Raw genomic sequence first — 13,730 nt, 5'->3', positions numbered from 1 at the left:
ATGCCAGTGAGTTGGTGGACTCTTACCTTTGTCCCCTTGTTATGAATATTCCATCCTATTTAAAGGACACAATCGAGCTCCTTAAATTACCTAACAACATGAAAGGTCCTAACCACTTGAAGTTGGGGCACTTTACAACAGCATACCTCACGATAAAGGTTTGGAAACCATCACCATCATTCTACAAAGAGAAACCACACTACTCTAAAGAACCTCTTTATTATACCATTACTACGTTAATAAGAAAAGGGACAAGAAAAAAGTAACAAGAACACGGGAATGAAATGCGCACCCTTGATGTCTACTGTCAATGGCAAGTTGAGAATTATTCACAACTTCTGAGGTATAGTAAAAGAATCAAGGTTTTATTCACGCGTGGGAAACTCACAACAGACAAGGCAATAGAGGTTGGGACTGTCCCTTCCTCTGTCTAAAGGAGTCTCTGAAAACTTTAGCCAAAGTCTATATTTTATCTCCTTCAAGTTCCTTGCGTCACCGGTCATCCAATTCTGGGCTGGTCTTTTCTTTAATTTGCCTGGAGAAAAAGCGAGATGTTGTTTTGCTTTTTACTGCCGCTGTACATTCCACTTCTAATTGATTTTCTTGGGGGGGTTAAAGTTTCCATGGTCTCCTTATTTGCTGGCAGTTTCTATGGTCTTCTTATCTGGTTTCACTTGACCAGGTGCAAGGCCAAGGCGCCTCCGGGAACAGAAGTAAAGAACACAAATAACGGAGTTAGTCATTTTAAAACAGAATAATATAGTTTGAGTTAATTCTCACTATACTTGTGGCTATATAAATTTTATTTACATTTACACTACTTAAAATTTGATGAAAACCCAACTATCAACACCACTCTATGTAGGAAAAGTACAGTGGGAAATACTATTTTGCAGGCTACCAGCACCCATACCCAACCTCTGATCAACAGTATACTATTCAGGTAATACCTTAGACTCAGAGGAAATTGCTCTACCAATTTAGAATTCAAAAAAGAAGCCAAGGTCTTTTAATCTAGACTATTGGACCGGGGATACTCCAAAAAAACTGCTTAAAAGATCCTATCAATGAGTAATACCTCTAAATAGAGAGAATTTTCCTATTTAAAGGCACTACCGAACCCCAACAAGAACCTCCTTCAAGGATTATTACTAAATTCAATAAACATGTGCATCAAATATGTTATATCTGTAAGAAATGCTGGCATATTTTTAGAGCAGATCTATCAATTAATAGGTTCATCAATTCAGCACCACAATTGGTATACAGTAAATCCCCCTCGTTAAGAGACCACTTAGTATCCAGTCACTTCCCTTCATATGCAAACACAAACCTATGAAAACTACAAGAGCACCTTCAAATGTGGTACCCACTGTAACTGGATTCAGGAAGCTCAAAGTATCATCCTTCCTAATGGCAGAACAAGACCCAAACACTGCACCAAAGGAGTCAACTATTTGATCACATGTGGATCGTTCTATGTAGGTAAGACCAAGAGAGCCTTCAAGAAATGCATTTACTAGCATATACACTCAATCACACATGGAAAAATAATACCCCCATAGGATATCATGTCACCACAAAACACAAATACATTCAGAACGTTCTAAAATTCTTTGCTCTTGAACACATTCCCTACAACCCCAGAGGAGGAGACCCAGACATCAAGCACCTCAGAACTGAATCCAAATGGATTTTTAATCTCCAAGCAACCCCAGGGCTTAATGATACACTTCGTTTCAAACCCTTTCTCTAATTATTTCTTCCAATAAATGATGCACGTTACAAAACATTCTCCCCTCTCTCCATACTTTCAATGTTGTAAGTAAACATATATAGCGTTATTCACAATATGTATGTCATAGGAAAACCAAGTATACCTACCTAATCAGCTTTATCAACACTGATGTACTATAATTGTTGATACATTAACAACATTTATCAGGTGTTGATCTATCATTAATCATATATTAACCAACTATATACTATATAAGGTTTACATTTCAATACTGTATACAGTTAGGTCCATAAATACTTGAACAACTTTTTTTCTAATTTTGGTTGTGTACATTACCACAATTAATTTTAAATGAGGCAACTCAGATGCAGTTGAACAGCCTTTCAGCTTTAATTCAGTGGGTTGAACAAAAAGATTGCATAAAAATGTGAAGAACTAAAGCCTTTTTTTAACACAATCACAATTTCAGGGGCTCAAAAGTATTTGGACAATTGACTCAAAGGCTATTTCATGGGCTGGTGTGGGCAATTCTTTCGTTATGTCATTATCAATTAAACAGATAAAAGGCCTGGAGTTGATTTGATGGGGGTGCTTGTATGTGGAAGATTTTGCTGTGAACAGACAACATGCGGTCCTTGCCATCCTTAAGCTGTTTTTGCAGCTTAAGGATGGCAAGTGAAACAAGCCATCCTTAAGCTGCAAAAACAGAAAAAAACCAATCCGAGAAATTGCTACAATATTAGGAGTGGCAAAATCTACAGTTTGGTACATCATGAGAAAGAAACAAAGCACTGGTGAACTCAGCAACAGTAGTGGATGATTGCAGAATCATTTCCATGGTGAAGAGAAACCCCTTCACAACAGCGAACCCAGTGAACAACACTCTCCAGGAAGTAGGAGGGTACTCTACAGAGGGTGCACAGCAAGGTGCAAGCCACTCATAAGCCTCAAGAATAAAAAGGCTAGATTGGACTTTGCATAAACATCTAGAAAAGGCAGCACAGTTCTGGAAAAAAAATTATGTTTTATGCAGTATGATGGCTTGGGCGTGCATGGCTGCCAGTGGCACTGGGACACTAGTGTTTATCGATGATGTGACACAGGACAGAAGCAGCCAAATGAATTCTGGGTGTTCAGATACATACTGTCTGCTCAAATCCAGCTAAATGCAGTCAAATTGATTGGGAGGCTTTTCATATTACAGATGGACAATGACCCAAAACATACAGCCAAAGCAACCCAGGAGTTTATTAAAGCAAAGAAGTGGAATATTGTTGAATGGTCAAGTAAGTCACCTGATCTGAACCCAATTGAGCATGCATTTCACTTGTTGAAGACTAAACTTCGGACAGAAAGTCTCACAAACAGCAACTGAAAGTTGCTGCAGTAAAGGCCTTGCAGAGCATTAAAAAGGAGCAAACCCAGCATCTGGTGATGTCCATGAGTTCAAGACTACTTTGAGAGGGCGCACCGGACAGAGCTGCGGACCATGTCTCCCGTACGGATCGCAGGTGCAGGGAAGTGGACGGGTTCATACATGTGATGGGAGAGTGGTCGGGTTCTGGCATCATGATGTCCCTATGAGGGAAGTTTCTTCCCTTTTGAGTGACACTCGGCTCTCTGCGCATGCCGGTAAATTTAGTGGTCCGTGGATCTGAAAAGGTTGGCGACCACAGTTTTAAGCATCTTTAACAATCTTCTCTATTACTTAATATCTCCTCTATGCTCTCTGTTCCCCCTTTATGTTATGGTGACCAGCTTGTGGGGGACTAAGTACCAGTACCCCTGGTCTTGATGCCTTTGTCAGCAAGATTACATACTGCTGTCCTCCGTATGAAGGCAGCGTTGATCGCTGCAGTTCACAGCCCCCTATGCCTCCGGCTCAATTGCTCTATGAGCGGGAAGCCAGGGCTGAGCTGATCTGCATAACGAGGGCGGGGCTATGCTAATTCAACCTTTCGTGGAACGTGTTTAACGTTACTCCCCAAAACCTGCACACACATGGTACGTCTGGGACCGCGCATGCATAGCCTCAAACTGATGACGTAATCCCCTTGGGAATTGAAGGCCGAACTGGCAGTCTGACAGCCCTTTTGCACCAGAACCCTAACACAGCCAATGCTGCTCTGATGATTCATGCTACCTGACCGATAGCAGGCAAGCTGCCTTGCATGGAACCACTAGGACATCCACTCTCGTTTCTGATGAAGTTATCAACACTTAGCTATCTTGTATCTCCAAGCAAGCCTCAAATTACCTTTTACTTTGCAATTATGCTATATGTTCTATTTATTTACTTTTACTTTCCCTTATTACCATTATCACTCTAGGAGTCTCTATACCACGAGTCTGTTTCGAACTGCTGTAGATAACTTGGCACATTGCAGCACAAAGTAAGCCTAATATACAACAACAGTCCACCCTTTTCAAATATATACATCCAAGTAAGTTGTATTCTGTATCAGCCAAAAAACTCATAAGACCATAAAAGTCTCTACTATTTATTACTTCGACCACTAACACATTCATTTAATTCTCAGATGTGAATATATCAATTCTCTCACCAGCCCAATCTCACGGTTGCTTCTATACTCCTGAGGAACCCATAAGGGCAAAACGCATCAGGTGTGCATGATGATAAATGATGTACTGTTGTATATAAATGTCTGTCAGAGGTATGTGTCAAGGCATCTACCTCTAATCCCCTATATTGTATAAGGGATGAGGTAAATCACTTTGTACTAAATATATCTGTATGCTTTATTAGCTATTATATTATTATATACTTTTTCTGGGGTACATCTTATCCTCTATTTTTGAAATATACATTCTTCTTTACTCAAACAATAACTGTACAAAATGATAAAACGTTTCACCCTCTCCTAAGGTGGCTAAGCAAATTTCTCCACCATTTCTATGAACATAGCCATTCTTGTCACCCAGGCAGGAATACACACATATATATATATATATACATACATACACACACACACATATGTATACACACACACACACACACACACACATATATACACACACACCTTTGTTCATCTCTATTACACAGGAGTTTGGAGTAAACGTAAGTAAAAGTTTAAAGATGAATAATAAAATGTATTTTCTGTCTGTTAAGCTCACAATAAATGACAAGGACATTGTACTAATGTTGTAATGTACAGCCTTCATCTTCTCCCTTGTGTGACAGGAGGGGATACCATAACTATTTCAGATTCAATTTCCATCTAACTTATCAAAAGGTTGTACACAAGCGGTTTCTCACAAACTGAAAATTGGCACAGACGATTGTAAAAAAAAACTCATTGAAAGACAAAGTCACAAAAGCAGTATAAAAGAATAAGCAAGGCCAGGTATACATAAACGAACTATGCCGGCAGAACAGTTGCATTTCACAGTACTGCATGTTGCACTTCTTTTCATACGCTGTTGCACCACTCGCTCACTCAAATAACTATAGGCTGTCTTACCTCACCACACATTATAACCCACATCTTTGCAGCTGTGCTATTACAGACACATAGATGTTACCAATCCTAATTGTTTTACCTTTAGGGAGGAGAGGGTTGCCTCAAGGTAAGCCTGGTCCTTTGTGTTAGCATTGCTATACGCCATATAGGTGGGGGCACTGATTGTTTAGAAATATGGATTTGCAAATGTATGCCACAAAAACCTCTGAATAAGTGAAACAGAGTAAATGAAACATATTGGTTGGTTGTTTGATGGCTAGCTTGAAAATGTGCTGGGAACTCCTTTGTATGGTTTTACCTGAATCATCACCACAGGTAATTTAAAACCGTAACGTACTGGTGAGACGATGAAATAAACAACACTGATACAGTATATTAATATGTTTTTGGCCTGAATTGATCACTTACAAATAAAGATATTAACACATTCCTTTCATGTGGACAACTGTGTATTAGAAGAAACACAGCGCTTAACAAAAAAAAAAAAAAAAAAAAAAAAAAAAACTGTCTATGTGAAATATTACATGCTATAAAAATGTAATAACACAAATATTTTTCTTTATTTGGTAACACCTAACAATGATGTACACACTTCCAACATCTTAGATACCAAATGTGAATGCTGCACATGTTCTGCAGTAAATTAAAATTAAAAAAAAAAAAGCTACCAGAGAAGGAGACATACAAAGTTTGGTTAATAAGCACTGTATTTTGTATACCTACAGGTGAATCCTAAAAAATAGGAATATCATGGAAAACCTAATTTATTTCAGTACATCTTGGGTTCTCATTACCTGTAGGCCATAATCTGAAAGATTAAATGAAATAAATGCTTGAAATATATCACTCTGTGTGTAATGAATCTATATAGTATATGAGTTTCACTTTTTTAATTGAAATACTGAAGTAAATTATATTGATCGTGATAAAATGATGACATTATAATTTATTGAGATACATCTGTATTACTAATATTCAAATATATCCTATATAAAACAAGTATGGGACCCCTAATTAGTAGGTTTTGATATACACAAAAGCACTGTATGGTTAATAATCAAGTAAAAACAAGATTTTTTTTTCTGTTTTCACTTTAATATCACAAGGGGGTTGATAAGTGACCTTTCCCCATGTGAAAGTAGTGACAGAATCCTATGACCTCAAAGAATTAAGGGGTCTTCCTGTAATCCAGACAGATTAAACAAAAAGAATCGATCATCTGCTCATACAACTGGCTGCTGCATTGGGTTTCTAAATGTTCTGAACCCAAAAGTGATACAAGTAGATTACTTTTAGGTTATTTTTAACTTTGGAAATATCTGGGTTTAGCTATTTTCCTATTTGCCACCTTCTTCAACTATTATGAAAGCAGCATCCAGCATCATTCCTCCTAAAGGCTTGCAGAGGGCTATGGTGACCCCAAGCACCAGAAAAATAATTAGAACAGCTATCCAGATCACATCACACTCAGGGTTTTCCACGGAGCACCAGAGGAGAGTGGGGAGACTTGTCCTCATTTGCCCTCTAGTGCCTGGGGATCCCACACTGTCAGGAGTCCCACGGCTGCATTCATGTCATACATGCACCAGTGGGAATCATCCTTTCATTGTGGGATAACCTGTAAAAAAAAAAAAAGTTAACACAGTTACACAAAACACACACATTTATTAAATCACTTTACCAAAGCCTAGTCTTATTTTTTACACATATTTTTAACCCTTTAAGGGAATAAGGGGTTTTATGTACCCCTAGTACTCATTCCCCAGGTTGGGGTGTCAGGGATTTGGAAGTCTCCTTGTTAAAGGGAGCTTACAGATTCCAAAGACCTGCAGCATATTGTACACAGCATAAAAGGAGAACCTAATGTTAGGAAAACAAAAATGTACATTTTTATACCGGTTTCAAGAAATCATAACTAGCTGCAGAATGAAATCTAAATGGTTATCAACAGTAAAATACAAAACGGCATGTGTTCCAAGCACATTTTGTATGTTTTTAACAAAGCTGAGCAACCATTTAAGTTTTCCCACACAATCCTAATAAGAAACAAACACAGTACAGTGTCCAATGCATAGCCGACCAGTCACGGACAAGTTTTGGATTTCATAGTATTTAACAGTTTCTTTTGAAAAAACTTATTGTAGTAATTGAGACCTGTGAGGAATTTTAGAATATCTGGCTTTTGGTATTCCTGTAAATCAGTATAGACTGGTACTACCCTGACAGTACTTTGCTCGACAGCATTGACAATGCACCATTCAGACACCCACTTGCACCAGGACTCATCAAGGAAGCGAGAGGACAAAATAAGGAATGACACCCTGCTGGACTGGATCACGTTGTCAGCCGCTGTAATGGCTTGTACTCCACCAGCTTGATCACGGTGCTCAACAAAGCCATGGTAGCCATTCTGCTCTAAGATACCAGCAACATTAAGAGCAATGTCTGTATCATGTTCAGTGTGCCACAAGGAGAATTCATACTTAAACTGTGTTGTGCACATGTCTCGAATAGAGGCACAATGTCAATGCCGCACTTGTTTGTCGTAAAGGATGAATACACTGCAGCAAATGGCATGTTAAAGATCTTTTCACCTATACTCTTAACCATTGGTACCAAATATTTGTCCAAAATAAATGACATGCTTGTACTATATTCACATAGCTGCTTCTCTTAGCTCTTCAATAACACTTCCAAGCGTCATCCCAGAAGATCTCAAAGCCTCACATCGTTCCTTCAATTCGTTCTGGGCTTCTTTCAGCTTGTTGTTTAATTGCACATACGAACAACTCTGTAAATACTGCTTATTTGCCTCACTGGATGCATCATGAGTAGGAATAAAGGTCTCTGTTAGAAAAAAATGACAAATTAAACAGAAGACCTTGGTTTCAAGGGCAATGGTAAGAAATCATGCAAATAAAATATGAAAAAAGCTGTTATATTTATTAAATAATCTTTAAAGCAATTCCCCTCGGATTTACCCACCCCTGTTGTGCTATAAGGCGGCATACCAAGTTGCTTACATTACTTTACACATCCTGCTATACTGTATAATCCAATTTGTTTTTGTGCTCTATTGGCTACTGATCAACACCACACTGGTGATACCTACTTAGAGCTTCATTCATATGTAAACCAAGTATACTGTACTTTCAAACCAGGCACAGCCACTACAAATTTAGGATCAAATTGCAGCTGGCATGTACGATCTTAGTATAAAGTCTTTTTATGCGTAAAGAAAAATATAGGCACACTACATTTTTTTTAAATTAATAGTATTATTTAATGCTACCAGCAAATCTTACCCTCACTGACATCACAAACAATTACAGGGTCGGATGCTACTGCACAGCTAACATCTTCCAGAATCTGCTCCACAGTAGGGGGTTCTGGTCGAGAAGGAAGAACAATGCGCTTTTTTGCTCTGGAAGTCATCTTAAGAAAATTTCATAAAAAGCAGTTGAAAGTAGTCTGAAAGCACAAAATTTCCATAAACATAGTTACAATCTTGTTTGTATGAAACATGTAAACATATTTTACATAGGTAAATCATAGGCAAAGCAGAATATTTAAAAAATTATATTTTAGGAGGGACTAATGAAAAACCTGTTGCACAAGTTTGTTTTAAGGGTTAACCTTAGGGATAAATGTTAGAAAAAGGTGCGTGTGGGTTAAGTATTAGAGAAAGATTACAGTGTATGTCAAGTCTAAAAAAAGTACCGATGGCAAAAACAAATTTTGTTCAATTCTATTACCTTCTCATGACAAAGGTAAATAGGTACAATAATTTAAAGTAAAGGTGATTCTGCCAGATCTTTTAATAGTGAAAAAAATGGACAGACAGGAGACAGGATATCTACCCCTGAAGGAGCCTATTAAACGCAAAAATTTGTCGGGACCTTCTAAGTGACTGTGATTTATTACTTATAATAAATATTATCTGGGACTGCTTGCTGCGAATGGGAGAATGATATCTTACCAGCTAACACTATTCTATAGTAATAAGTGTTCACTCTGTGAACTTAAAGTTTGACAAAATATATTGTTTGAATGCCTAAAAGCCCTCTTTTTGTCTCCTGTCTGTCCATTTTTTTTTAAAAGTACAGAAGGATTAGAACGCTGAATTGTTACTGCAGTCTGGTGGTGTGCTAGGATCAAATTACTTTCACTTCATGTCACTCTGTCATTTTACCAGACAGTTAGTGAGGGAAATCTTCAAACGGTACACAGTGTAAAAAAAAAAAAAAAAAAAAAAGACAGGGCTTCCTGTGTTTTACTAAAGAAAAGCATTGTTAACATATAGGCTTTAAAGTATAACAAAATGTTTCATTAGGATAGAGAGGCAAAACGTACAAATCCCTGTCAGGTTTTTATTGCTGTCTGAAATCTTGCAATAGGGATACTTTTTCCAGTGACAAATATGTAAGAAGACTTTTTTTTTTTTATAACACATTCTCTGGCTTGCATTCAAGTTTACAAGAAAGGAAGAATAGGGAAATATCCCTAATGGAACAAAAAATCCTCTCATATGTGAAAAAAAGTTTTGGCTTTATATATACTTTATTGTTTTATATACAGGTAATATCATATTGTTATACCATAATATCAAAATTTTTCAATCTCCCTTTTTCTGCAGGTCTTATCAGTGGCTAAATTAAACAGTAGGGGAAGAATAGGTGAGGCAAATATTGTGCTGCAGAAGAGAGGGAAAGTTAAATAAAGAGATAACAATGAGACCAATTGCAAACATAAACATAAGTATAGGTTCGGATTCTGGGCAGGCGTTTGTGGAAGTTAAAAGGCATTTTTAAAACAAAACAAAACCTAATTTGGCTAAATCTGAAGGCTGGCTGACTACATATAAACAATACAGAGCTCCTGTCATTGGAATCACCTATTTCGACTTTGCTGAACCATAGAAAAGGTAATCACAATTAAAAAAAAAAAAAATAAAGATTTTTTCTACTGTGTGTGTGTATCCAGGGCTGATTTAACCCATTTTTGGACTGGATAAAGGGTGCTTTGTAAGACTCATTCCTTAGGGTGAGGAGGATATTTTTAGGGCTCACTTATTGGTGGAGGGTCTAGATTCATTTCGCAAAGAGAAGGGGGGCTACACACTTTTTGTTCCATTCTTTCTTTGGGAAGCCGGATTCTAGAGGACCTTTTATGGATGGGAGAGGGGGATTCAGGTTTGCTGCCCCATAGCCTATCCAGGAAGGTTCTAAACCTATTAAAGCAAAACTTTAGTCCAACATTTCAAAACTGTGACCAGACAGGATTCGTCCCACCTGACATTGCCTGTCCATACTAAATGTGCGGAGTAGTTATGTCATCCCAGCCAGGCCACTCAAGCTCCGCTGACTGCTCTACTCCCTGATTGGCTGAGGAAAGGGAAATCCTGATGCTTGAACTGTCATGAGGGTTTCCTATTTCTCAGCCAGTTACAGAGCAGTAGAGATGAATGGGCACAGGTCTCCCCATTCATGTCTAGTGCTGAATGGCTTAGAAACGTAAAACCTCAGCCAATCACAGAGCACTAGGGGTGAATGGAGAGCTTTGTTCTCATTTAACCCCTAGTGCCCTGTGATCCCTCACTGTCAGGAGGAGTCCCGGGGCTGTGCTCATGTCATGATTGCAGTCCAGGGAACCATCCTGTCATAACCTGTAAAAAAAAAAAAAAAAAAAAAAAAAAAAAAAGGTTACACAAACACACACACATTTAATAAAATAATTTAACATTAAAGCCTCGTCATATTTTTTTACATATTTTAACCCTTTCAGGGAATGAGTAAGGGTTTTTTTGTACCCCTGTACTCAATCCCCAGGGTGGGGTGATGGAGATCTGGGAGTCTCCCTATTATAGGAGGTTTCCAGATTCCAAAGTCCTGCTAAAAACATTTATAAAAGTCCCCATTGTTTTCAGTGGAAGCTTTCATAAAAAGCTTTAAAACACTTGAAAAAGCCTCCATTGAGTTCAATGAAAGCGTTTTCATGCATTTTAATTTTTTTGCAAGCAACGTTTAAGATAACGCTCAAAAACATGCCTGAAGGAAACGTCCTGGTGTAGATTAGCCCATCGGAAAGCATGAGGGCTTCAAACAAGGGCTTTAAAAGCCTCAGGTTAAACGCTGGGGAAACAGTCCGTGTAGACTAAGCCATTTAAGACTGGTAACATGATTGTTAGCGCCTCTGCTACGCCCACATATTGGACAGAGCAGCATCTCAATATAGCTAAACATTGTCTATTGGTTTAATACACCAAACACATACTCCCTGCAGAGAAGTAATACATGCTAATAGATACCTGTATATGACAAAACTTCCGTGCTGCTTTTACGTCTTCATGGTTTGTGTTCACAGGAAGAATATCGCTTATTTAACAAAACAACACTAGAGAAAATAGGTGTGCACACAATTGCTATCTCAGGTTGCCTCCATAACTGGTGTGATAAGTATAACAAATCACTAGAAGTACCTCTTCTATGGCGTCTCCTGTAATTCTAGTAGCTGTGCTGTGGAGACATTTTCACACAGATATACGCGTTCTCTAGTGCTTACAGCTTGCTGGGTACGTCAGCGGGGTTATCATGAACGTGGCTGATCTCTAGTGAGCATTCAGCTGGCAATGCAGTGCGCGCTCCCGACACGCCAGCCACGCTGAGAAATTTAAATGTTGTACCATGTACCCGCGTGCACGAGCCTGGGCACACAACTATGCATTTCATATAATTTAGCCGTGTGATTTTTAAATGATGGGTTGACGCTAATTATCTGTTGCACCATTATGGATGTCATGTTTTAATGTAATCGCTTATTTAAAAATCGTTTATCTAATGATATGTCAGTAATTGTTTGATTTGATTATCTTGCATGTTAAAGTAGCTTGACTTTTTCTGGCCAACAATTCATACAGCTTTAAAGAGACTTTTCAGCATTTACCTTTTTTTAAATGAGGGGTATGGTCAAACAGTGGGAGAGGAGTATGCACAGAGTGCAGGGGTCACAAGTATGTGATGCACAGAGTGCAGGGGTCACAAGTATGTGATGCGCAGAGTGCAGGTGTCACAAGTATGTAATGCGCAGAGTGCAGAGGTCACTAGTATGTGACCTCTCTGCTAGTATAATTTGACTTGCTCCCACATTTCCCCATGTTCTGTTCATGCCAACAGCAGTGCTGAGGTGGTGCCTAAAGCAATATGTTGGGCATCCATGGAAAAGGCCTATACAGGTTACAGAAAACATAATTAGAGGCAGCCTTTTACTGAACCTGGTAAACACTTGTCCTAGAAATGGGTCTAGGGGCAGTATAAAATACATACTGTGCAGTTTTAATAAACACTGGGCACATTACAGGCTACCCAAGTCACTAGACAGGGTACTTTGCAGCAGGATGCATTGCAGCACACTTAGTGCACAGGACAGCACATGTGGGTGTGAAAAAGCCCTTAAAGTGCTAGCTGGTACCCGTATTCATTATAAATGAGCACCGCCTAGTGGAATAATTAGGAAAGATCCAATAACAAACCAGCCTATCCTTAAATTTGATTAACCTCCTGGGCAGTTGATTTCGCTCTGGATTTTTAAGTCTAAAAGCGGTACATTGTTTTTTGTTATTTTACAGTATATTATTAGTATGAGTATAAAAAAGTTGGAAACACAAAATCATGTCAAAAAAATAAATAAATAAATAAAGTTAAATTTTTTAAATTTAAAAAATAAATAAATGATATACTCATACTTTTATATTATACTGTAAAATAAATGTTCATGCAAGACAATATACTGCTTTTACACATATAAATCCACTGTATTGCATTCAATACAGTTATTTTGTATTGAATGCAATACAAATGGATTTTGAATTTCCAACCCCGTCGGCAACATATGCACGCACCGACATCACCGGGAACTACCCCGGTGACTCATGAAGTGCAGAAGACGCCAGAGGAAGAAGAAAGAAGAGGCAAAGGAAGAGAGAGGACGTGACAGATGACGCGGGACGCCGGCGGATCAGGTAAGACTTGATTTACTATTTTTTCCTATAGGTTTGCCTACCCCGAGTGTGACTCGGGGTTACCGCTTTTAGCTTCTTTTTTCTACCCGAGTCACACTCGGGGTTACCGCCCAGGAGGTTAAAGAAGAACTAAACCGTGAGCCACCATCATCGCTTCTTCTTCCTACCTCACCCGACCCAGGCGCAAGATCAGGTGACGTAGGTTGGAAAAAAAAGTTTGCCGATCTCACTGCGCATGCGTAAGGCATGCGTGAGGTCGTCAATTTTTTTTACATGAAAAGGCTCCTTCTGCGCATGCCCGAGATGCTCTGCGCAGAAGCACCAAAGAGCCTCCCGGGATGCCTGACATAGGTATCCCAGGAGGCTTTGCGCTCTTATTCTCGATCACCTAGGCAATCGAGAATCGGGGCGATGCTGTAGTCTTTTTTTTTAAAGTGTTGCAAAAAAAAACAGAATTTTTACCTTACATGAAAGGGTTATCTACTTCTTTATG

At 38.6% G+C, this 13,730-nt stretch overlaps 1 protein-coding gene across 1 annotated transcript; it reads right to left on the bottom strand.

The window, feature by feature from the left end:
* Nucleotides 1–344: 344 nt before the first annotated feature.
* Nucleotides 345–11,675, bottom strand: C3H19orf25 (chromosome 3 C19orf25 homolog). The gene is made up of 3 exons (XM_072404844.1): nucleotides 11,528–11,675; nucleotides 8,526–8,691; nucleotides 345–8,067 (listed from the first exon to the last, which is right to left on the bottom strand). Exons 2-3 carry the CDS (start codon nucleotides 8,653–8,655, stop codon nucleotides 7,877–7,879), a joined length of 321 nt encoding a protein of 106 aa, XP_072260945.1. The 5' UTR covers nucleotides 8,656–8,691; nucleotides 11,528–11,675; the 3' UTR covers nucleotides 345–7,876.
* Between the last annotated feature and the right edge of the window lie 2,055 nt (nucleotides 11,676–13,730).

Source organism: Pyxicephalus adspersus, chromosome 3 (assembly GCF_032062135.1).
Source record: "Pyxicephalus adspersus chromosome 3, UCB_Pads_2.0, whole genome shotgun sequence".
Taxonomy (NCBI): domain Eukaryota; kingdom Metazoa; phylum Chordata; class Amphibia; order Anura; family Pyxicephalidae; genus Pyxicephalus; species Pyxicephalus adspersus.
The sequence above is the reverse complement of the archived record's forward strand: the minus strand, read 5'-3'. Positions and strand labels throughout refer to the sequence as shown.

Coding starts and splice junctions, on each gene's coding strand:
- C3H19orf25 (XM_072404844.1), bottom strand. CDS start 8,655: ATGACTTCCAGAGCAAAAAAGCGCATTGTTCTTCCTTCTCGACCAGAA. Junction 8,068..8,525: donor TGTTTGTGATGTCAGTGAGG/GTAAGATTTGCT, acceptor TTTTTCTAACAG/AGACCTTTATTCCTACTCAT.